Below are 26,186 nucleotides of genomic sequence, written 5' to 3' on the forward strand. Positions count from 1 at the left end.
TGTGGTGGTATATAAATGTAATCTCAGTACCCAGGACGCTGAGGCAGGAGGATTGTTAGCCAAGTGAGACCCTTTTAAAAAAAAAGGGTGTGTGTGAGGAGAGTTCCTGTTGCATAGTATCAGCTATAGTTAATAATGTACCTGAGTTATAAATTCAAAATTGTCAAGTAGATTTGAAATGTGTCCAGGGCAAAAGTAAGTATAAGAGATGGCGTATACTGCGGCCATTCCACATTGTGAATCTACATCAAAATGCCATGTTTGCACATCACAATGTTGCAGGTAAACAGGTTGGGCGCCCCGAATGCAAGTCAAATCCAAAACAGAACACAACCCCAAACTCCGTGCCAGGCAGAAAATCCCATACCTGAGCTCAGATGTCAAAACAGGGGGGGGGGGGACAGTATTGGACAAAATCACCTCCATGTGTGCAGCATTTGAGAGACACAAGCTGGCTGTGCCAACCTCTAAGATCTCACTATATAGCAAGTATTTCCATACCTAAAAAAATGTCCCAAATTAAAACCACTTCTGGCCCAAGTAAGTAGGATAAAATATGTTCAACCAGCACATTAATTTACCAATGAAAAGAAAACATGCCACCTATTCTGTCCAGAGAGGGCACAATAACGGAGGATAACATGGCTGAACACACCTCCCTTGTTCACCCCGAATTTCTCATCCTTCTGCAGCCCCTCTTACATGCCCATTGGCCAGTGGGATTTTTTCTGTCAGGTCCACACCATCAGCGTAAGCTTGGAGTAAGCCAAAAATGTCTCTGGTCTTGACGGCCTCGCAAAGGCTGTGGAGCTTCGCCGAGGTGTCAGCGTGCTTCTTCCTTGCATATCTCCTCTCGATGTACTTGGCTGTGATGTAGTCCTTCCGCGCGGTCCTGAAACCAGACATAGCTAACAGGTGAGACACTGAAGGCCTCTGCCGATCCGCCTAGCCCATCATCTCAACGTGACCCCGCTCTCTTGGGGCCCTGTGGGCTCTTTCTTTAAGGACAGGCATGAATAGTTTCACGCAGCAGTCCTGGGCTTCACCCAGTTGTAAAGACAGAAGCTGAGGGCGTGGCTTCTTCACATCCTCTCAGCTGCCCGCTGCTGTCCCTCCTGTGACCCTGAGCTCTCGTCTCAGCACACTGCGGTCCCTGCACGTAACCTGTGTCTTCGCCTATCTTGCTTATATCACTCTACCCACATGTTCCTCCTTCAGCTGTCCCAAGCCACCTCCTCCACGGGCTGGTCACCCTGATGTGCCCTCTTCTGGGCCTTTTCCTTGTGCCTTTCCACTTACCAGACAGCCATATCTACACCCTCTCCTTTGCAGTCTTCATGCGTGCCATAAAAATCACTCACTCATCAGTGGCAGGGAGTGAAAACTAAATGACAATGTTCAGTTACCATGCCTCAAATGGCAGGGGTCCCAGCCCACAGACACTGGGATTCAGGAGTGCATGAGTCCGCTCGGCATTCTGAAACACTCCCGACATCCTCTCCTTCCAGGTGAGAAAGGGACAGAAGCAGGCAGCTCTGTATCATTCTGCTGCTGCTCACAGACAGCATGTCTCTAAGCCTGGGCCGTGCAACATCTGCATTGTGAGATGCAGTGGACGCCATTCCTAGAAGCCAGCATTGGGAGGCTGGTGAGTTAAGCAGGCCAAAGCCACTGCTCAGATGACCTCTCATCTCCAGAAGGACAGGAAACGAGGTGGGGAGGACACATGGAAGACACGAAGACAAGGGCTTTGGATGCCCTCAAACTAAAGGTACAGACTTAGAACCGTGACGTGGGTGCTGAGAACTCAACTCAATACAGTATGCACTCTTTTTTTTGAGGGGGTGTTTTGAGACTGGGTTTCTCCATGTTACAGCCCAGACTGTCCTGGAACTCACTCCACAGACCAGGCTGGCTTCTAACTCACAGAGAGCTGCCTGCCTCTGCCTCCTAAGGGATGGGGTTAAAGGTGTGCGCCACCATCACCTGGCAAGCAGTAGGCACTCTTAACCATTGAGTCATCTCTCCAGTCTGAAGTTCTAGGCTTTTTTTTTTTGTTTCGTTTCGTTTTGTTTTTAAAAAGAGTCTCACTATATAACCCAGGTTGGCCTCAAGCTCAGGATCCTCCGGCTTCAGCTTCTAGAGCGCTGGGTTTTTGAGTGTACACCACCATATCAGATGCTGTTTTTGTGCTTTTAAACAGATATTTATGTATCTGGGGCTCTGAGTACCCTGGAGGTGGTTCCAACCCAAACATGGGACAGATCTCTGTGACCCCCTCATTGAATCGAGATAGATTGTGTTATTAATGTGCTCTCGGCTTTTAAAAAATGCATAGACTGAGCTGTGTGGTGGGAAGCAACAGACTACCACAGACCTATCCATCTGGTGTTCTTGAGGGTGGGAGTGGGGAGTGGAGGTGGGGCTTCCTGCTGCTTCTCGGGGATTCAGAAACAGTTTGCCTCTATGAGCAGATGCAGTCTGGCCTCTGGGTGGCCCGGTCACACATGCTTTCTGCCTCCACTCCCAACTGGGGGTTCACAGGCCATTAGTGGGTGCCTTTGGTTTCCCCTTCAGCATATGGCAGAAGATCGTGTGTACTTACATCAAGCTACAAGCAGCTCACTCTATCAAACCTAGGCGTAAAACATTCGCCGAATGAAGCTGGCATAGAGCAGGGGCTGTTTCTTTGATTTATTGAGCCATTAAATATTTACCGAATCACTACAAGCAACATACTGTGGTGACAAATACAAAAATGGATGGAACACAATTTCTCAGAACGGTATGTAAAACCTGAATATGTTGTCAAGTGAGATGGAATGCTATAAGAATGAGCCGGCTTGGCTTCCGGAGGCACAAAGAGTCATACAATTAATCGTCTTTTATTTGGGCGGGTGGGGGTCGTCGGATTAAGGGTCTCCTTGTGCTGCCCATGCTAGCCTTGAACTCACTATGTAGCCCAGGTGAGCCTAGAACTCACTATATAGTCCAGGCTAGCCTCAGACACATAATCCTCCTGCCTCAACCTGGCCACTGCAGAGATTCCGGTCATGGACCACCACGGCTGGTCATGCGGTTCATCTCACTTGCGAAAGAATGACTGGGAGCGTGTTTTCATCACTGTAACAGCCATTCACCCCCATTTCTGAGGGTGTAAGCTTCCTGTGAAAAGTGTGAAGGGTGTGTGTGTGCACCTCGCAGAGGATTGAGCATAGATGTTGAGAGGTGGTATTCATTCTTAGGCTCATTTACCCCTAGAACAAACAGATGTTCTGCTTTCATAAGTAATTTTTTTAAAGTTCCGCTTTTATAAGTAATTCTTTTAAAAAAAGATTGATTCATTTATTTATTTTATGTGTATGAATGTTTTTGCCTGCATGTATGTATGGGTACCATATACATTTCCTGGTGCCTGCAGAGGCCAGAAAGAGGGCATTAGGGCTTCAAGTACTAGAGTTTTGACTTGTTGAAGCCACCACATAGGTGCTGGAACCTAAACCCAGGTCTTCTGTAAGAGCAGCAAGCGCTCTTAACCATTGAGCCACCTCTCCAGTCTCTAATCCTGGTATGGAAAAGTTACTATAGTCTTTGTTTAAAGTTGACTGGCATTACAGCCTCCCAGGAGACTGGTGTCACAAAGAGAGACAAACAACCAGAAAGCCAGCATAAAGTGCCAGTCATCACTAAACTCAGCATGCTGGACCAAGGCATTTCCTTCATTAAATGTGGTCCTCCAGTTACCCAGGAAGGTACTGTGCACCCGTGGATCCCAAGAGAAGGCTCACTGCAAACCATCTTTCTGATTTCCCCAATACCTCTCTGAGGTGGGCAGCATATTCTTCCTTTTTAATGGAAGAAACTGGCGCTTAGACTCAAACTGCAAAGAACTTGCCCCACCCCGTGGCCTGAAAAAGAATGGGAAATCCTGGCTTTCCAGGTCAGATCTGAAATCAGCATCTCATATGCAGAAGACAATGCTTTACAACCATGTTATCCAATCTCTGGGAGAAGCTATGTCCCAAATGCTCACTTATGACGGGATGCAAACACAGACCGACTATAACCAAACACCAGCTCACAGCTGGTCTGAGACACTTGGCACACAAGGTGGTCAATGAATGACCGCCTCCTACTCGCCCCCTGGAATGTTTCCATGTCCTCAGTGGATCAGAGTGCAAGGAAACACAGGTCCTACCCTTCTGCGTCCTCAGTTTCCCAAATAGAACAGCTACAAAGACCTAAGTGTTCTGCTGTGCACAAACCCTACACACTGTTCTCCCACTAACTCAACTCCAGGCCCATGCCAGTGAAACGTAGTTTGTGTTACAGATGGCAAAGCTTCCTCTTCTCCCCTATCCTCTCCACTTTCCCCATGTTGTCGTGCTGCTCAGACACAGGCGGTGTCTGTTTGCAGGCCTCAGACCCAGTCCTCCTCCTCTTCTACCTGCCTCGCTTTGCATCACACTCTGGTATGGCAGGCACACCACCCCCAAGCCCTCCTGTGGGCAAGCCGGCCATTTTAAGAAACAGGGATGAGGTCTGAGAGGCAGCATGGCACTGCCCTGTCCACCTCCTCAAGCTCAGTGTGTTTGAAGGAAACACTGATAAAACCAGCAGGCAATCCCTGATGTATATGGTCCATCAGTGGCCAGCTGGAACCACAATGAGGCACACTAGCTTGTGGGTCACACAGTTCGTATCAACAGTGAAACACAAAAAGGTTTTCTGGAGGGGACAACAAGTTGTACATCTTGAAGGACATTGGCAGAGAGAATGGCACATGTCGCCTGTCTGTGATGACTAGGCACAATCCACCACGCTGGGAAAGCGGACAGAGAGAAAGCACCATGGCAATGGGCACAGAGGTACATGGAAGTCGCTCAGGTGCTAAAAAGCCTGTTGTCCTCTGGTCACCTAGCAAAACCAGTCACACCGTGTTTCTATTTGGACCCACAGAAACGACTAAAAAAGAAAAAAATCAAAGTGAAAACAAATAAACTTCAGCCAGTGGGAAGCAACAACTGAGGTGTCCCCAGACCCCGTGCACACAGGGCTCAGCAAAGAGCAACCGTTTGCTCATACTTACATGTCGCTGCCCGGGTTGGGTTTGACGGAGTCCTCAGATGGCAGGCAACACTCCATGATCTCATTAAAGCCTGCATTCCCAATATTCTTGGCAAGCTGCAAAGACAGAAGTCTATTTTAGGACGCTCAATTATTAATACCCTCCACTGCTGCCCGTTACTCACGATCTGATGATTTATTTAATGGCCACTGAGACACAGAGCGGTGAAGTGGTTTGCTTTTAATGAAAAGGCACAAAGCCCAAAGCCCCAAGGGGGACCGCACAGAAGACCAGAAGAGGATCCCGTGGAAAGTGGACCGAGTCACCACAGCCTCAGGAAAAGCAGGAACACGAGCCACGGTGAGTCTCCGTTCCCACATGCTCTCCCGCAGACATTCACTGGGACGCCAGCTGGGAGGGACAGCACCACAGACATACACGGGGCCAGGAAGCCAAAACCCAGGTTCGAATGGGAGAGTCAGTTTTTATCCATGGAACCAGGGGGACAATTACCTCAGAGGGTTGCAAAAGTGACCAAACGGGGCACCTTCAGTGAAAACCTTCAGCAAACCGAAACACTGTGATGTCACACGAGACCTACAGCTCTGTCTGTCCTGGAACTCACTCTGTAAACCAGGCTGGCCTCGAACTCAGAGATCCGCCCACCTCTGCCTCCCGAGTGCTGGGATTAAAGGGATATCGCCCTATGTCTTCTGACTTTTCAATATTCAAGCCATACCTTCTCATGCAATGTTCACTAAGTTCACTAAGTACTGTTGTGCCAGGCACAGCCAGGCTATCTTGACAACGTGGCACCTGGCATTTGCCAAATGAAGGACTGCACGACCAGAAACTCCTTCAGAGCAGGGATGTCTCCACCTCATTCCAAGCACCAAACTGGGCTTCCACGTCTGATTCCTGCCACTACTGCAGGTTGGCCCACCAGTCAGATTTTTAAATATGTCACGAAACAACATGGACAGGGTCCATCTTGCATAAGGGTTTGAAAGAAGAGATTATTCAATTTCTTCATGGACAACAACACAGTGAATCAGTCTGTGCAGACAAAGGGTAGGCAGGGACATTCTGGAGGTGTGTCCTGTCAGAAGAGTCCTTAGGGGATACTACCTTAGGTTCAGATCCAAAGGGATCTCGGTTAGAAAGCAGGGACTCCCTGGCATGAAGTCACATTAGACTGAGGCAGTAAAGGCAGTGATAGGATATAGGCAGCTTGCCCTTCAAGTGGTGAGCCTTGCTAGTTTAACACTGTCTCCGATCAGTGAGCCAGACACACCCATTATCTGCTCCTCCTTGCTTAGACCTGAATGCGGGGCCTCAAGCAGTGGGAAGATGGCAAAATCTGAGCAGCCAGACTGACGTTTCCTACTGTAGACACTCAGAGCAAACAGCAAAGGGGGCACAAACCTTCCAACGACACAGACCACAAGATAAATGCCCCGCAAAGGATTCTCGTGCAGCAAGAAGTAGTCATGGAACCAAATATCAATAATGGGATTTCTGGTATAGACAGCTCGCTTGCTTCAGCACCCTATGCTATACAGAATGTTGGCGCCACTCTTTAACTGAGCTTAATCATTTAAACAAACAAATAATTATAAATAAGTAAGTAATGACTGAAGCCACACTGTCTCCTGTGAGTGAGGGACCATCCCAGTGCCTCCTAGTCTGCATTTAGTGGATGGGGGTGGGAGGAGAGAATTTACCAGGACTCAGAAAGCTTCCCTTCTGCTTGGGTCTGGCTGGCTTAGCCAGGACAGCTGGTCCAAGGAGTGGCCACACCTATATGTCACACACACACACACACACACACACACACACATACACACACACACACACACACACACAACCATGGAGGAACGTATTGCCTCCCATATCAGCTAAGACCCAATTTATAAAATTTATAAAACAGCCTACAGGGAACCACTTGGAACAGAGGCAAAGCCCCTGGAAGCTGGAGGCCAGAGGATCCTACTGGGGAAGAAGGGGACCAGCAGACCCCTGGGAAGCATACTCAGAGCAGAGGACTAGGCATTAACCTACACTCCGGCCACAAGAGCTGTCACTGCCCCTGAAGGCAGTGTGGGATGTGCTGAGGTGGAACTCTGGCCAGCAGGGGGTAGCTAGGGTGTTCAATGGCACAGATGTCTCTCCCTGTCTGGAGGTGGGAGACCTGAGGGTACCCGGGTACATCCTTGACGGCTCTAGATGGCTTCTAATTCCTAAGACAATGCCAGGGAAGCAGCTGCCAACTGACACTGTGGAGGGAATAACAAGGAGAAAAGCCTGCACGTGCCCACGACCAGATGACACCTTAGCGGGCTCGGCACAAAGGCTCAAGGGTCAGGGAGCTGGAGGGCCTTGAAGAGACGCTGCAGCTGGCACCTCACTTCATTCATGGGTGACTTTTTGGAATGAGGCAAACTGAAATTTCAGTTTTCTTTTAGAAGTTCCTAAATTTTCTTTTAAACATTATAGATTTACTTCGTGTGCATGAATGTTTGTTTTGTCTCAATGTGTGTGTGTACGCACCACAGCCATGGAGTTCAGAAGAGCGTATCAGAACCCCTGGAACTGGAGTCACAGATGGTGGTGAGCCACTGTGTGGGTGCTGGGAACCGAATCCAGGGCCTCTGCGAAAGCAACAAGTGCTCTTCCACAGTGAGCTCTCTCTCCAGCACCCAGTTTAGATAATTTTGACTTGAGGTTGGTTGGATATGTAGATGGTAAACCCACAGATACAGAGGGCCACCTGATCATCACTTAAGACAGTGAAACTGAAGACCCATCCATCCCTTGCCCTTTCTACTGCTTCATGACAGAGGAGCCCTTCGTGTAACTGAGCTCTTCAGCTGGGGTGGGCACTGGGCATAAGCCATCATGTCATTCTCTACTGGCTCGGCCAACGACAGAGACAAATTAATAAAATAATAACAATAGTAATAGATAAATAAAAAGAAGCAGAAGCAGCGGCGCCAGGGATGTGGCGCGGTGGGTAAAGGGGCTTACATTGCAAATCCCGAGTCTGTTCCCTGGGACCCAAAAGAGCTGGAGGCATAAATCTGTAATCTTAGAACCCCATTGGCAAGAAAGGAGGGGTAGACATAGGAATTACCCAGAAGCCCATGGGCTAGATGGCCTAAAATATGCAGAGAGGCAGAAATAAGACAGGGTTTCTCTGTGTAGCTTTGGAGCCTGTCCTAGAACTCTCTCTCTGTAGACCAGGCTGGCCTCAACCTCACAGAGATCCGCCTGCCTCTGCCTCCTGAGAGCTGGGATTAAAGGCGTGCGCCACCACCGCCCAGCCCATAGGCATAAAACAAAGGATGACCAGCTTACAGTCTACAACGTCAGAGAAGCAAGGTAACAAAGAGGACCCTAAGAGAGACACACATGGATCTGCCTAGGAAGGGGAAGTAGACACGATCCCCTAAAACCTTCATCCAATAACCAATGGAAGCAGAGAGGCAGATGCAGGGTGGTTAGTTGTGGATCTAACCACTGGGCCGAGCTCCTGAGTCCTGTCAAGGAGGAAGAAGTGATAACACGAGCAAAGGGGTCAAGACCATGATGGAGAAAGCCACAGAAAAAGCTGACCCGAAGTAGAGGGAGACCACTGATTCTGGACAGACAACCAGGAAACCTGCGTAAGACCGATCAAGCCCCCCCGAAAGCAGGTGACAGTGGGTGGCTTGGGCAGTTTGTGGGGTCACTGGCAGTGGGACCAGGAGCAATCCCTAAGGAATGATCTGATTTTCTGGAGCGCCGCTCCCTCCGAAGAAAGCAAGAATGACCCACTCAACAGGGTGGAAGACAAGAAGAGAATTCCGAAAGTTGTCCTGTAAAACACAAATATACATTTGTAAAAACAGCACGGTGTTTGGGGTGTGGCAACAGAAGCTCCTGCCCCAAAGCCTCGAAAGCCCCTAAGTCTAGGTAGGCAGAGTGCTCACGGCCACAATGACTGTGTGTGAGTCACATACACACCCAGAGCAGGGAAATGGGGCCTCTAAAATCCTTCAGCCGTTAGAGTTTGGAATGGTCTGGAGCAGAGTTCCTGATTCCTATCCCCATAAGGAGGGATATCAACTCTGCTAGCTTTTCTCCACCTCTCTGCCCTCACTTGAAGACAGGATTCAGAAGTCCTCACAAGCCAGACTTCCCTGAAGTCCCTCAGGTCCCACAGGGGTCACAACACTGAGGTCGGCTCCTCCTCCTCCAGGCTTGATCTGGTCAAGCTGCCCAGTGGGGTGGACTACCACACAGTTACCGCACGCAGGCACCATGTAGCCATCTGGGCCTCTGCCAACTACAGTCTGGGTCTATTCTGGTTTGTTTTAGCTCTCTATTCATCCCCAGCTCTGCCCAGCAGGGTACAAGGCTGGAAGGCAGGCTATATTTCTTGACAAACGTGCCCGAGGGCCCAGGAACACAGAGGGACAGAGTCAAGAGATGCTGAGAGCTTAACAAGGGTGGAGCATGAACATCTTGAGGGCAGGAACGAAGGCCACACTCTTATGCGGACCTTGCCGGTTCTCTTATCTATTTGACAATATACACAGATGCTTGTGGACTTGGTTTTGCCTGCAGCTAAAAACGTATCCGTGACTTACAAACAGGATTGCACATGGCCTGTGGAAGGAATGTTACACATGTATTACATGGGCAACTTTCTCATACTCTGGGCCTCACTTAGGCCAGAGAGAAAGAACAACAACAGAAACAACAACAACAACAACAACAACCAAACGAACAACAACAACAAAAAAATTCAAACAACCCAACAACCAAATAAAAAAACCAGTCACAGCAATGCCTGGAACCTGAATGTGATTCAGTGGATGGCAGCTGACGGCAATCTCATGGCTCTAAGCAGCTGCAGCCACTACCCAGAGCGGCTTAGCTCACTCAGTGCCATCAAATGCCAGCATTGACAGCAGACCCAGGGCTCGAGGCTGCGCTGGCGCTGCCCTGGCGTCTGACAGTGCAGCTGAGAGACCGCAAGAGACGGCTGAGTCAGCTACCCAACTCCCGAGGCTTCCCGACATTCCTCCAGCATGACGGAAAGCTTTCAAAGTCAATGTCCTTCATTCCGTTCAGACAGGGTCTCACTCTGTAGCCCAGGATGGCCTGGAGCCCGCTATGTAGCCCAGGCTGGGCTTGCGGCAGCAGCAATCCCTGCTTTGGCCTCCACAGTTAGGCTCACAGGCCTGAGCCATCACACCCCACTCTAAACCAAATTTCAAACTACGGAATGTAACTTTTCACATGACAGTGAAACGGGTCACGTGACACCCGTGCCCTAGGAGGTCATGTGGTTTTTCAGATGACTCCCTCCAGCAAAAAGCTGCTTTTAATGGTCTTCAAAGTTAAGGAGAAATTTCAACTCTCTAAAACCCGGGCTTGCCAGGCGTTTCTGAAATCAGATTCACTGAGACTCTAGAGCCGTGGCTCTCAAACTTCCTGACACTACAACCCTTTAGTATAGTTCCTCATGTTGTGGGGACCCCAACCATAACATTACTTTTGCTGCTACTTCATAACTGTAATTTTGCTATCACTGTATCATAATATGAATACCTGTGTTTTCTAATGGTCTTAGGAAGCCCCTGTGGAAGGGAATTGGACCCGCTAAAGTGGTTGGGGTGGCATAACTTCACCAAACGAGCCCTCCAACTTCCTGTCTTCCATTTCAGTGAGCAGGAAGTGATCTGAAAGCAGAGGTGGTCACTATCCACATCCAGCCACCTTCACAGATGCTGCCCTAATCCAGCGGGCCAACGAGGAAAGTGTGCTTTCAAACAACAGCAAATTAAAGTGGAGAAACAGCCAGGGCACAGTGTCAGATAAACTTTGCAAACCAGGTCACAATCCACAGAACTGAGCAAGGGACTCTTCTGGAGAGGAAATTGCTGAAGTCATGTCGGAGGACAGGAACGGGGAGCGTTTCTCTCCTAGTCAAAGACAGAATGCCCAAGAGAAATGAAATACATTCAGGCCCTGCTTGTGGGCTGGCTGCCTCTCTCGGGTTATTTTAAAAGCCTTGGCTCACCAACGAAAGCAAAACTAGAAAACTGGAAATGCTCTGCACAAATAAAGTGAAGGGGCCGTCTACGGAATAGAAAAACACCTGATATGAGGACAGAACCAAAAATACCTAATGAGCTTCAATAGCTTGACATAATCAATCAATAGCTTGACAGAATGAATACAGACAGTCCTGACTCAGGGGCAAAGGACCAAAGACACGAAACAGCAATTGGATAACAAGACCAATGTCCAGCAATGCCAACTCCAGCAACACGCGGACAACAGGCATATCCCCTCATATTAAGAAGCTTTTTATCAAAAACCGCATCAAGGGTGAGAAAGAAGAGAACCATATACACCACTGGTTTGAATCTATGAAGACGTCTTAGAAAAATAAAATAAAAGTACACTGGGGAGATGGTTCGGCAGTTAAGAGTGCACACTGCTCTTACAGAGGACCCGGCATCCCAGCATCCACCTCAGCGACATCAGTCACCTCTACCTCCTGCTCACGGGTACCTGACATCATCTTCTGAGGCATCTCTCCAGACCCGCGTTTCAGACACAGTTAATTAATCGGTGTTGGAGCACGGCTCTACCAGCTCTCGAAAGCTAATTACTAGATGGCTAGGAATTCTGAGAGACAGCTGCTAAACATTGCTACTGTTAAAAACTGTACTGTGTAAACGCATGATAAATCATGTCAGCAACGACGACCCTGGGCATTCGAGACTCGTTATCTCACTGAGCAAGCTGGGGCACACCTGAATTCTAAGTATGCAGGGATCTGAGGAAGAAGAAAGGAGAGAGGCTGGGCTACACAGCGACACCCTGTTCCCCCCAAACCCAAATAAAACTAATCTTATCATTTCTAAATTTTAGTGCGTTTCCCTATTATCAGTGTTTTGAGTTGCTTATATGCACTATATTTATGTGATAAATGCATGCTAGAACACTGTGCTTCTGAACATCCTTTGCCAGCTCTACAGTCAGCAATTCATAACTGGCGACGATAGAAGCATTTACAGCAGGGAAATAGGCGGGCTTCAATCAAGGGCTCACATGTTTCCCACATGGCCAGAAAACCCACCATAAATGCCAGTTGTATCCCAGGAGTCTCAGAAGTGAGTATGAACTAAGACAGATTCAAAATGAGTGGGTTAACTTAACGGGTATAGAACAGGGGTACATTAAAGTATTGTAAACAAAGCTTCCCCGTAAAGTGGGAGATCCTACACCAAAGATGCTGAGTCACAGAGATCGGATGATCCAAGGCATAAGCCATGATCTCACCATACATCACTGGATGTGTCCTTCTGCTCTAAGCCAACCAGTGAAAGGAGAAATCACCACAGTCCATCAGTTTGCTGAGATACCGTTTCCTCGGGAACTCGGTGTGGCCATTCAGTAACTGAGCCATAATCAGTTTTCCCAGAGATGCTGTACATTCAAACACTTCTGAGATGTGGGCCAGGCGCCCTAATATGAGCAGCAGGGATTGTATTCATAAGCAAGAGCACCCGGAGGAGGGACTGAGTCTGTTTCATTTGTAAGGTGTAACCAATGACGGTGCTGTCTGAGATCCACACTAGCTTTTCCTCACTCTTGCCTTCCAATATCAAACAAAGAATTCCTCGGAATGACAGGGCAGTTTCCCCAAGACAGCCAGAAGCATCAGGAAAACGGACACACTGGATTCGGAGATGTCAAGAAGATGTAGGGCCCCGTGAGAGGAATACTACTGACCACGTGAATAGATCCTCTGTCAAGATTATTGCTCTTGGCAGTAAAATCAATGGCAATCAATATCCACTTACTATTTACTACCCAGAGCCCAGTCCTCCCAAGAAATGGTTTCGAGCGCTGCTTTCCAAATAGAAACTACAGATTCTGAAGCGGCACCAAGGCCCAGGTAAGTGTGCAATTGGCCTTATGATTTAGTCAGGCCACAGAATCAAGTACCAAAAGGTATTTCTCAAAACACACTTCCATCTCCCCAGCCCTCTATCACAGAGCATCCAAATTAGCAGTGAGCCAGGCATGGAAGACTACTTTAGAAAAGCAAGGGGCTACAACAGAAGCCAGTATGTCTCCTGAGAGGGCTAATACAGATCAGGAAGGCCAACGGGGGCAGGAAGCCAAACACGGGTACAGTCTCGCCAGAAACTGGTTGATGACTTGGGCATGGTAAACCCTTCACTGCCCTTAGGCTTCGGGTTTCTGTGCCTGGTTAGTGGAAGGGAGCAATGGGCCTTCCGCTGCCACCTCAGCCATTTCAGAAGACTCCTCCACCAGCCTGTGACCCTTGTCTGGGGACGTTTCCACTCTTTGCATTTATGAATAACATCCCATAACAAAACGTGCCCTCGCTCCTTGGTAGTGGAGAGGGAGTCATTATCAACAAGTTTCTAAATCAAATTACCAGAAGCTCAGACGTTCCCAATACATCTAAGGTCAAGGACTGCATCCTGGAGTAATGGACCCCCAGCTCCCGGTGGATTCCAGAGCACTCGATGCAAGTGAGGATGCCAAGGTTGGTGGAGAGCCACGTTGGATCTGCCAAAGAGAAGAGGTCCTCATGAGTCAGCCGTCAGACAACAGGAGAAAGAAGTTTCTCCCAGTCAGGCTGCTGAACACGGAGATTTGAACAAGAGTATTTTACCCGTGATATAGCTGCTACCCTGGTCATCTAAAATTACACCAAACCCACTACCAACAGACAAGGTGTTCATTCTTCTCCTCCCAACCCTGTCCCTCTATACACTGCAGTGACCGCAAGGGCTAGTCCAGCAGCACCTACCCCAGTTCTGCCTGGCCATATCACAGAATGGAGCAGGAAGAGCATAGCGCTGCAGGGATGGATAAGGTCTCCAGGTACCACCACTAACAGAGAATACTCATGCTTGTGAAGGACTGTGCTCAGGATCCGGGCTGGGGAAGAGTCAATCGCACTGCAAGTGTCAGACATCAGAGTACTTTTGCACACTATCTCATTGTATGCTCAGGGCCTGTCACTAGCTAGCGCAGTGTCTCCACAAGGTCGAGTTACGCCTTCTCCACATGGGATATTCACTTCCTCACTGTAAGTATCCTACCAGGTGCTAAGCGTACACTATGGACCCAGCCAATACTTGATAGGCAAATGCAGAATTTACAGAGCACTGAAAATAAGACGTATTGGAGCACGATGTCCTAGGAGTGCTTGCTGCCCTTTAGAAATTCTCCACAGGCAAGCATGACGATCTTGCCCCCAAGGTCATCATGAAATTCTTTAAAAACTGTCTGGTTGTTAACAATTGGGGATGGGGGGAGAGGGGCTGGAGTGGTAAGAGCACCCGCTGCTCTTGTAGAGACCTGAAGTCTGCTCCCAGCACCCATGTGACTACTCACAACCATCTGTCACTCCAATTCCAGAGGATCTGATGCACTCTTCTGGCCTCTATGGGCACCACACACACACGTGGTGAACATAAACTCACCCAGGCTCACACACACATGTGGTGCACATAAAGTCACCCAGTCTCTCTCTCTCTCTCACACACACACACACAAATGATACACATAAAGTCACCCAGACTCTCTCTCTCTCTCTCTCTCTCTCTCTCTCTCTCTCTCTCTCTCTCTCTCTCTCTCACACACACACACACACACACACACACACACACACACACACACACACACACAAATGGTGCACATAAACTCACCCAGAGTCATACACACAACTCCAAGGAAAATAAACAAACAGATTAATCTTGGGAAAAAAATAATGTGGGCTAGAACTTTAGCTCCGAAGTACAGTGCTTACCTACCATGTGGAAGTCACTAAATTCAATCCCCAGTACACATACGTACACACAACACACACACACTCACACACACACAATTGTACCCGTATTAGCGATTATTACTAGCATCCCTGTTTGCAGGCACCTCAGCTATTCTGTGTGCCTCTGCTTTGGGGGCACAATACACGTTCAGATAACACAGCATGTTTCACACCATCTGTGTGGCCTTAGCATTCGACAGCATAGTCTCTTTATGAAGACGCTCTAAGCGTCTGAGTACTCCACCGTTCTTATTGTTCCCTGTGAAAGAGCACACTCTCCTTGCTGCCTCTGCTCCCGCCACAAAGATAGTTCTAATAGATCCGAGACCAATAGAAGCTCAGGAAAACAAGAACTTGATGGTGTTTCTAACTGTCCACTCTACTGCAGTTGCATTTTCAATAGAAACTGTCACAGAACCAAGGGAACAGGAAGCCAGGGTAAGCAAGCATTCAGACAAGTACTGTGTCCACCCTGACTCCCTGGCCCTCCCCTATCTTAATTTAAACGTCAATTCCTCAAGCTGTAAAGTTCTGGTTGTTAATATCCATAAGGATACTATGTGCCTTAACATGAACCCTCTGATAAACTATATTAAAATGCAAACACAGGATATGACAGATAATAGAGATCTGTCACTCATCTTACAGTTGTCTGACAGTCTGTGGCTCTCTTCCTGGTGTCAGAGACAGAGTGTGCCTGAAAGTGGCTTCAAAAGGTTTGTCCCTAACGGACCTTCACAGCGTCTCAGAGCCTGTAAGACCGGTGACCTTCAGCTCATCCCCACCACGCCCTTCAGTTTTCTTCACTACTCAAAGAGCACTGCAATCTTTTCATCTGCACCAGGCTGTCTTCCCATGGTCCTGCCCTGGGCCCAGCAGGCCAGCATCTCCCACCCATGGGCCACGCTGCGCTCTGCACAGTTCATTAAGCATTTGTGTAATGGATGAGAAGACTGAGCTGCACCGATTTCATGTTTGAAATGACAGTTGGAAATCAATGGGCGGGCTCTACGCAAGCCTGCGGAATCCGAGCGCCCCAGGTCACCTGGCGCTCCACAGTCGCAGCACACGTCATTGCCTGTCATCCTCTGCACCTCCAAGATAATCTCTTTGGTCAGTTCCTGGACGATGTTGTTCTCCCCGGTGCTGTCGTCGCCCTTAAATGCATTGTTCAGAGCTTCTTCCTTGCTGTTCTGCAGTACAGACATCCATCTGGACAGACAGCCACAGCTGGGGTGTTAGAGGGAGAGCACACCCACTCCCACCCCTGGCCCCAGCCCAGCCCACGGTACTTACATCTGACATTCCTGTTCGTCCTCGGCTTGGAAGTGGTACGTCCTGTCATCTGCATAAGCAAGGGGAGACTTATTACCGCGAGGCCAGGCTTGGACTTTATGGCATGAATGACATGTGCTCTCCACCGTATAAACAAAGCTGAGCAGTCCTCCAGGTTTGCGTGTGCATGCATGGGTGTGTGTGCCAAAGCTTCAGTCACTATGACTTTGTAATGCAAATTAATGAACCTGCCCATTCTAGTCTAAAACACGCAGCTTCCTGAGAAGTGAGGCTACTGAACAGAAACCAAACTTCCAAAACTTTTCTATTCATCACAGCCATCCCCCGCCCCCAAGGAACTGTTAAAGTCCTTTGATAAGCGCATTTCCCCTCCCACTTTTTGAAGTAGGGTCTCCTATTTAGACCAGGCTAGCTCTGAACTCACACAGATCTGCCTGCCCGTGCTTACTTAGCAACAGGATGCAAGAAGTGGACCATCTGTCTGGCGAACAAGAGCCTTTTCTGAGAAAATGCTATCTTAGACATTTTCTGGCTTTCTTAGAAAAAAGGATTAATACTCTATCATAAATTCTAAGAATACCACACTCTGATAGTCCGATGTCACAAGCATAACTAACCCAAAAGACACGGTTAAATAATGATCGAAGAGACAGGGTCACACTGACGCAGCAGATGCTTGCCGTGTTTTACAAGTGTAGGGGGGCTGTGAACCATTTGCACACAGTGGGGACGCATGGGGGGGCAGCTTTGCTTCTGTGCTACCCAAAAATGTGCAATCTCAGTTAAGTCCTCACAACACGGGAAAACCTAACTTGACAGACATTTCAAAACAAGACTAGACTGCAGTGTTCAAAAGACACAGAGAGGTCAACACAGACAAGGGAGGAGGGCAGAAACGAGACCGCTGGGGGCCGAGATTAAATAAGATCTTAATGCAATGTGGGGGCCTGGGGGGCGGGGAATCATGGGACCAGAACAAGGATGTGAGTAAAAAACATTCTGGGTAGGATTTCACAGTACTATGCCTGGGTCCTTTCTCAGTGTGGATTTCTTTAGTAATACATACTGGCTTATTAATATCTACACACACACACACACACACACACACACACACACACACACACACGTACACACGCACGCACACACGCCACAAAGTATGCACAGAATCGGTCAAAACAAGAAAGTTAAAAAAGAAAACTAAGTCTGAAAAGAGAAGAAAATGTCTAACTTCTGCGAGTGACACAGAGTGACACTCTTCTTGGTGGCACAAGAAAATATGGATGACCTTAAAAGCAAGCAGAGGGCGAGGAGGGGGCTCAGCATTGAGCCACCAAGACTGGAAGCTTGAGAGCCATCTTTGGGACCCACAGGTTGGGAGGAGAGAACCAAGTTCCACAAGTCGCCTTCTGGTCTCCAAATGGGCACATACACACACACACATAAAATGTTTTTAAAAAGATAATGGGTGGACACGGCTCTGCAATAGTCACTTTCGGTCCCGGCCTCAGGAGGGCTCCTGAGAAACTGCCTGGATGGGGGCCAAACATCAAGAGGGGTCAAGTACGGACACAAGTTAAGTTCAGGGCAGAGGATCCAGGTCGCGGTTTTGTTTTTGGTTTTGCTTGCTTCTTTAAAATCTTAACAAGCCAGCGGTGGGGCGGGGAGTGAAACAATACCTTTCTATGTCCCACCTGTCACTGAAGAGAGGGACGGATGTAGAAAACTACTTCACGTCAGGCAAACACTGGACTGCACCCAACTGAGTGAGAAAAGAGACACGGCCACTTTCTTCTACGCCCAGGCACTTCATGGCCCTGGCCAGCATCCTAGGAAGAGGGCCAGAGGGGCAGATCCACAGCTCGAGCTGGGAGCTTGCCACACGGAGCTCAGAGTTCTCAGGAAGCTGAGACTGGAGGGCCTGCCAGTATACCAGGCCCACACTGAGCTACTTCACAGCCAGATCGGGTACGGCTTGGGTTGGCTGTTGGCTAATTCTGCCAGCGTTGACCGGAGAAGTGGGAGGTTATTCCGTGTGAAAATGTCCAAACAATGCTCTACCTGCAGGCTCTCTGGAGATCCACATGAGCTTCTGCCATGTAGACAGGCAGGCCACAAGGGTTCCTGTGCCCCATCCTGCTCAGGAGCTGGCCAAGTTGGCTCAGTTCTAATCACCACCCTTCCTAGGGTGCCCGTGTGGGTCAAGGATAACGGCTCAACACTTGGGTTTACAGAGGGGAAGTCAGCCTGAGGGCATGAGACTGGACGAGTGCCCAAAGGGTTGGCTTTACAACAGACAAATCCCCCCTTGAGGGGCACGTTCCCATGGCCTCTTGATCAAAATGGGGAGCCCTCTTTTGGGAGAGCAAGATCACCTTACAGGCGGTGGCTGAGTGTATCATTCTGAGAGATTTCAAGGCAGCATGATCAGTGAGGATGGGGGGCCCTGGAGGGCAGCTGGACTCTTGCGCCCGGTTGTCTCCCAACTTTGCTAAGCTCAAAGACACCTGACAGCATTTGCTCCACCTGTCAGGAGGCAGAGGAGGCATGAGGAAAGAACAGGGTGCTGAGCCAGGTCCCCCTCACTTTCTCAGGATGACAGTCACACCAGAGCTTCAGCTAGTGCATTTCCTCGATAACTTTCTTCTCTTCACAGGGACTCAGGCCCCAGCAGCCCCGCGTAAAGCCACTCCTGGAGGATTTGGGCATCTTAAAAATCTGCTGAGTTAAAAACTGGGCAGGGACTGGAATTAATTTTGCCCCTTGAAGACCAAGCAGAGGAAGTGGGTGAGACAGGTTTTCAACATAACTAAGGCTCTGCAAGGCCACAACAAGGAACTGTGCCTACAGCCAAGTTCACAGAGCAGCTCAGGCCGGGCCCTCTCGGGGTTATTCATAAGCCTGAATGAAGATGCCACAAAGTCAGCAGCGGGGCCTTGGCGAAGTCCACAGCACTGCTCGGGGCAGAGCCAGACTCACACACTGGCCACTTCTCCCACATCCTCAGGATGCAAAAATTCACACCCTAGTGGAGGGGAGGGGGTATCTGAGCCCTCATTATGTGCGTGCCCCGCCCCTCCCCCTACCTGATGAGCCCAGGATGGAAAGTTCCATAGCAACTGCTTCTGCACCTGTGCTGTTCACTTGAACCCGCCAGTCATGCTGAAGGTGACAGCTGGGGGAGGTGCTGTCCCCACCTGGCTGAGATGCCCAAAGCCCAGGAAGCTCAATCACCAAGAGAATCTTACGCCGAATTACGCTGATGGTAACAGCCAGCTTTTTAACAGGTTACTTCTTTTTTAAAAATAAAGGTTTGGAAAAAACCCTTCTCCAGCCATGAGTAGACATCTAACGACACCATCGAGTTTTCTTCCTTTAACTCAAGCTTTGGCTTTGGCTGCTATCTAGAGGCAGGTGGCCCACAGTGGTCACATTTTAAACCAGAGTCAACGCTCGGCATTTTATGTTGTAGATGTAACAGAGAGAATTTGCTGCTGCTACACATGGAACCTGCCAGACTGAGGTTTGGAGCTCGAAGCAGCATAACCTCAACCCCTGCCCCCTCTGTGTGTGTGTGTGTGTAAAAGCCAGAGGAGGTATCCCACTGTCATTTTCCGCTCCATTCCCTGAAGTCCGGGTCTTTCTCTGACCCTGAGGCTACCCTAGTGGCCAGCAAGCCCCAATGATCCTCCTATCTCTACTTGACTCAGCAGTGCTGGGGTTGAAGGCACGCACATGGCCATGGCTTGCAGAGCAAGCGCCCGAACCCACTGAGCAATCTCCCTAGGCCAGCATAAATGACCAGCAGTCCCCAGAGGTTTCCCATATCACACAGCTCTCCCCTCCCTGCAGCTCGATGCAGGAGGTCTACAAAAGGAAATCTAGTAGACAGCGGAGATAGCATGGCCACACTTCTTGATTTGCTGTGTGTGTTAAATCACATGACACTAGCTACAAGGTCTCAACAATGTGGTCAGAATGCAGCTGATCGCAGGAGGGGGTGCTAAGGATGACGGGATATACCACCTGCCTACACCCCTCAGGTCAGAGCTTGGTGTCAACCGCTGTGCTGGACAGCTGGGGGCACCACTTTAGAGTGCAGACTGGTCCACCCGTCCCTGAATTGTAATCATGTCACGTGCAATGACCAAGGACAAAACCTAGCTATCATATTTTCCTTAAGACATCACGAACCCCTTTCCTGTTTTTGGAGGATTCTGGGTAAACATTTGCTGTAATGACTGGTTCTGCGACAGTTTCTTTGTGTGCACCATAAAGGAGAGGAATACACAGGAGAAGACAAATTCTGTAGTGGGAAAAATAAACAACTTAAAAAAAACATGAGGGAAAAAAAATCACTAAAGTTCAAGGGCTTTATTGAAGACCTAACCATTTCCGTTTTGAGCATTTAAAAAAAAAGAAAAGTACCACTTTACATTAATGTGTGTTTTGGGTAGAGAGGGGACTTGCATGCACTGTGGTGCGCATGTGTGTTCAGGGACAACCTGCAGGACAGATCCACTCCTACCATATGGGATCCAGGAATAGAACACAGTTGTCAGGCTTGGCAGCCAAGGGCCTTTTACCCACTGAGCCATCTCCCTGGCCTCCGCTTATGACATTTTAAACATCACACGCATAAATGATAGAAGGTCCAGGCAATAAAACTGTCATTTGAAAAAAAAGCAGGCAAGAGGATTTGAGGCCTGAGGCTCACCTAATACAATGTGTTTGTCTACCAGTGGGGGAGCTGAGACTCAGGGCGGAGAGGGTGGCTCTCAGTTTACAGAGCAGATGGAGCAGGAACTCTCCAAAGGCCAATCTTAACCCAAAGTCCTGGCAAGCCACACATCAGTCACCACTGGAAACAAAAGAGGCAGGCCACTTGAAAACGGTCTCACCATGAACCTACACTAGATGGACCTCAAACTCATAATCCTCCTGCCTCACCCACCTGAAGACCAATTCCTCAAAAGGCTGATTCTCCAGGAACGTGTAAAGTAAGCACTGCACAGTCTGAGAAAGGGCCTTACGTGAGATGAGGTCAAAACACTTCTTCTCCTCCGGGTTGGTCTTCACCTGGCAGGTCAACAGGTTGAGTTTGGCGGGCGGCCGATTGGCCTGTTCAGAAACAAATGTAAAACACAGGGTGAGTGGGAAACGGGAGAAGGTCCTCAAGAGAAGACACCTTCCTAGCCTGCAGAAGTTTGTATCAGGGACAAGACACACAGGAATGCTGGGGTTCCTTGTGTCTCAGCCCTACAGGAGGCAGGGTCACTGCCCTCTCTGCCAGGGCTCACACAAGGTTTCTATGGATAACCCACTAAATCCAGTTAGTGCTATTCAAATGTGCATAGGTTTGGGGTCACCCACTGGAGCACAGGAAACCACCAGTGGCTTCATTCCCAATGAAGATGATTTCCCCTCCACCTACAACTACACAGGTACAGCCATATAGACAACAATTAGCAACTCAGAACTGGATAGGATCTAGAGACGATCAACCCCATCCATGGTAGAACTGCAGCGGGCTCGATCATATACAGTCTCACACAGTTAACCACAGCTCCTACCAGGACACCTTCTGAGAGCCACCACGAAGAGGTATGACATTTCCTCCCTCCCACCTCTGTCACCTCCTTTCCCTGCCGTGTCACTGTCTCTCTCTACCTAGGTAATCATGCCCAAAGACAAACTCTCACTCACAACAAAGGAAAACCAAGTTCATGAAAAGACCTGAGGCCTTCATCTGGACTGGGGACTCAAGGCCATAAATATAGCTACCTATTAAAGATGGCGGCCAAGAAGGACCCACAGACCCTCGGCGGGCAATCTTGCACACTACCAGCCCTGGCGGGTTTCAGTTTAATAACCACTTGCTATTTGCTCGTTCAGATTATTAGCTACCAACAAAGATGCGAGGGGAATTTAAGAGAGAAAGTTCTATCCACTAACATCCCCACCCCCAGACTCACTGCCATGTGGAAAGAAACAAAGTCATTATTCGATCTAGCTGGAGAGCAGTGCTGGCTCCTTCCTGAAGCAGTCTATGTTTAGTAGGAAACTTTAGCAATAGGGAAGTTCCTACCAGCCTTCGAGCTGTCAGCGCGAGGGCAGAGGTTATTAGTGATTCTTCTTCTACTAAATGTCCCAGGCTTATAAAAGCCACTGATTTATTGATTGATGCCATAGGATTTAACCTAGGGCCTCATGCAGGTAAGGCAAGCTCTTTACCACTAACCTGTATTTCTAGTCCTTAGAATACCTTCAAAACACAAACTTGTGCTATTCCTTCCAAATGAATAACAATTACTTTTTTAACTATTGGGCTAACCAGGTATGGTGGCACACAACTTTAATCTCAGCACTCAGGAGGCAGAAACAGATGAACTACATACATACATACATACAGACAGACAGAGACAGACAGACAGACTAAAATGTTGGGCCCTCTAAGAGGCAGCAGGCAACTCTTCGGGCACAATGCAGCCCTCAGGTCTTGGTGGGGTGGCAATGCTGTGGACCTGGTCAAGAAGACACCTAATCAGAGCATCTAATCCCAAGACTGAGTGTCACAGTTCCAGAAACACAGCCTGTGTGGCGACACTAATGCTGACCCTCACGGTACCCATCCCAGATGGTACCCGTACCCAGATGGGTACCGTAGGAGCAAAAAGTGCAGCAATTTCACTTCTCCGTGGCTACCAGCTTCCAGAAGGGCCTGTCTTCCCAGTAGTGCGAGCATGCCCCAGGAACTTCCCATTTCCACAGACCCTATTCCCAGCTGTGTCAGGCGCTGCTCCTCTTAAATCCCCACTTCCCAGACCCACCTTTGGGGACCTGCTCCTTTCTCAAGGTGGCCACTAGCCAGAGGGGTAAGCTACACAGGAGGCAGACAAAAACCCTCAAAAGATGCATTTCCCAGTCTTCACTCTCAGCTCGGACAATTCACGTCTACAACAGGCAAACACTTGGGTGGAGTGGAAACACGGAGGACCTCTCAGGAGCCTGACTGCCAGGGCATACAGAACAACACGCGGGCTACGCAGGCTCCTCCAAGGCAGTTAGGTGGAGGCTGAGCCGGGACCCACCTACCAGACATAGCAGGAAGTGGCTGTTAATGGCAGAGAATGCCTCCCCCAAGAGGAGGTTCCTTGAGAAGGTTCACCTCAAAGCACACAGCTCTTAAAAAATACATACACCGTAAGGAGAAGCAGCAGCATCCTGGTGAAGATAATTATAACTACTGTCTGCTCCAAAACTGGGGCAACACATCAAAATTTAAAGAATTCTTGTAAAGCCTTTGGAGAGGAAGCTGGAACGCTGGAACTTACTCAGAACCAACTCAGCAAGGAATCACCAGGCCTGCCCTCCCCCGTAGCAGGTTTAAGTGGAGGTCCTGCCCCTCAGGGACCCCAAGAAAGCAAATATTCCTTGTGACATGGGCGCTCTAAGTGTAAGCAAGGAAACGTGGCCCTCACGCGACAATGATTTCTGCGTCGAGGCAGTGTGCTGGAACTAAAGCAAACTAATGGACACCGTGGAAAGGAAACACAGCAGCAGAGGGGGTGAGGCCCAGCCGTTCTCCTGACGTTCCGCATGGTTAAACACGCTTGCTTCCCTTAGTCTCAGGCAGCCGCACCCCCTCACTCCTGTCCACCTGCTGTGTAGAAACAGAGCATCCAAGTCCAAACTTCGAGGCTCAGGAGTGAGGTGCGGTTTGGGTTATGAGAAGACGGGTGACCTTGGCAGATATAGTGAGTCCCCAGGGCCGAAGCAGCAGAGACCATGGTTGCTTGGTACAAATCAGTTCTAGTGCCTTGCTTGCCCTTAATGGACTCATCGAAAGTGAAGGGGATACTCCCTTCCCCAGACTCCCACAGCATTGTCTTTGCTTCTGTGACATCTTTAGGTGAAGCATTCTTGGTTACTCAAAGAGCTAAAGACGGGCCGTGGTGGCACATGCCTTTATTCCCAGCACTCGGGAGGCAGAGGCAGGTGGATCTCTGTGAGTTTGAGGCCAGTCTGATTTACAAAATCTAATTCTAGGACAGGCTCCAAAGCTACAGAGAGAAGCCCTGCTTCGGGGAAAAAAAAAGCAAAAGTGCTAAAAAGAAAAAATACTCTATCTGTGCTTCTGCCCCATCCTGCCTCTTAAGGGGACTGTAGGACGGAGAAAGGGAGGCTAAAAAAAAGACTCACCACCACCCACGGTCATGACCGACAAACATGCAGTAAGACCGTCTGCACTCAGCGAAAGGACAACTGGCGGCCTCGACACCAGACCAGCTTCACCAGCCCCAGCCACACCAGGTGAGGGGACAAAGCGCTGTGACAGAGCTCCTGGTCTCTGAAAACTAGACTGAAGGACACTCCGTTCTCACACAAGCCCATCCCGGCCTCTGTCACGTGGCACGGGGCTCACTTACACACGGGATGATAGAGAGAAAACACTGACTGAGGTTCGGCATGGCACCCGAGATTTCTGCCAGAAAGATAGGGAATTCCCTTGTCTTCTAGATCTGGTTCCTAAAATTCTGATGGCTAGAAAGGTTATTCCTTTAATAACAGCAGAATTCTCTGTAAGGAGGAAGTCCAGGTTGACGCTAGCAAGCACAGCGGATTTGACAGTTCCTGGAGGTCAAAGGCTACTAAAGGAAGGTGACCGGAGTGACCAGTTTGTCCTGGATTTGGTGAAGCTGGCAACCAGGTTACACGTGACCAAAAGAACACATCAAGGCTGCGGGTACCCCACAAATGAGGGCACAAGCTTCCTAGTGGGGAAACTTCAGAATACCTCTTCACTACAGTGGAACTCACAGAACAGCAGTCAGCCACCACCCCCAGCAGAGACTGAATCAGGAGAGATACTCACGGTGCCGTGCGATATGGTCAGGAAGCCATTCTTAACCGAACACTTCCTCTTCTGCCACACTTTTCTGATCCTTGAGGAGAACAGGAGGGTTTAGACACTGACACAGAAAGTAACTGCGTACATCCCAACTCAGCACCCAGCAGGCTGGCCACCTACCCGTCGCTCTTCTTGTACAGGTTCCCATTCCGCTCTGTGCCGTGTTCTTTGTTTCCCTGAGGCTGATGTAAGCTGTACGCTGTACTCTGGCGAAGTTGTGAGTCCTAAAAATTCGGTCAAGAAACTGTTTTTTAATGCATCTTGTTTAAGTCCCACTTTTTAAAAAATGCACTACATAAAAAAAGAAACATGTGCTTAAATGTTTTAATATTACTATAAAATTATTCCTCATCACATACACACACACAAGAAAAGAAAGAAAGAGGGAAGAAAGGAAAGAAAGAAAAGAAAAGAGATAAAATGGGGAATTCACAAAGCTACCTATCGGGCTGTAGAGCATGTCAAGCATCAGTAGTTCTAGAGCTGGTATTGGGGGAAAGGACTGGCAGGGTACTGTTGCCCAGGTGGGTGACCCAGTCCCATCCCAGCTTCTTCTTCTCCCCCTGTACTACCGGCACTTCTAAACTGACTTTAATGAGCCACCTTGGCGGTCAGAGGTTGTATTTTGGCCCCCAGCAATGACTAGGAGATCCTGTGATGGTGAAGCCTTGGGAAAGAATGTTCTCTGGAGTGTTGGGAAAGACCACCACTGCAACGTGGACAAAGTGAAAAACAAAGTTATTTGGGCCAAGGGTGGTGAGAGGAGGCTGGCAGAGAGGACTAAGAAAAGCAGGGACAAGCCCAACAGTGACAGACAGCAGCACAGCTGGCCATCATGGCACAGCACCGAGTGTGAGCACACTGGCCTGAGAAGCTATGGCCTCTCTGGCTCACTGCTGCATCCAGGGGTTGAATAAATGAACTAGTCCCTGTGTATCAAGTTAATGAACTGAGACCTCGGCATACACAACCTCTCAGCCATCCTAACGACTGCAGAAATGGACATCATTCCTGTTCTGCGGAGACGGAGGCAGGAAAGG

The 26,186-nt window shown here is 49.0% G+C and overlaps 1 protein-coding gene across 4 annotated transcripts in view; it reads right to left on the reverse strand.

Moving 5' to 3' along the window:
- The window catches only part of Asap2 (ArfGAP with SH3 domain, ankyrin repeat and PH domain 2), a 151,610-nt gene that overhangs the window by 24,552 nt on the left and 100,872 nt on the right, over positions 1–26,186 (reverse strand). For 2 of the 4 annotated variants that reach the window (XM_075984073.1, XM_075984075.1), the window contains exons 10-17: positions 25,267–25,370; positions 25,111–25,180; positions 21,269–21,356; positions 16,239–16,287; positions 15,988–16,154; positions 13,539–13,672; positions 5,090–5,184; positions 703–892 (exon numbers count right to left, since the gene is read on the reverse strand). In XM_075984073.1, coding sequence (XP_075840188.1) covers positions 703–892; positions 5,090–5,184; positions 13,539–13,672; positions 15,988–16,154; positions 16,239–16,287; positions 21,269–21,356; positions 25,111–25,180; positions 25,267–25,370 — 897 coding nt within the window. The remainder of the gene's footprint in view (positions 1–702; positions 893–5,089; positions 5,185–13,538; positions 13,673–15,987; positions 16,155–16,238; positions 16,288–21,268; positions 21,357–25,110; positions 25,181–25,266; positions 25,371–26,186) is intronic. The other 2 variants (XM_075984072.1, XM_075984074.1) reach the window with 1 other exon arrangement.

This window comes from Microtus pennsylvanicus, chromosome 8 (assembly GCF_037038515.1).
Source record: "Microtus pennsylvanicus isolate mMicPen1 chromosome 8, mMicPen1.hap1, whole genome shotgun sequence".
NCBI classification, from domain to species: domain Eukaryota; kingdom Metazoa; phylum Chordata; class Mammalia; order Rodentia; family Cricetidae; genus Microtus; species Microtus pennsylvanicus.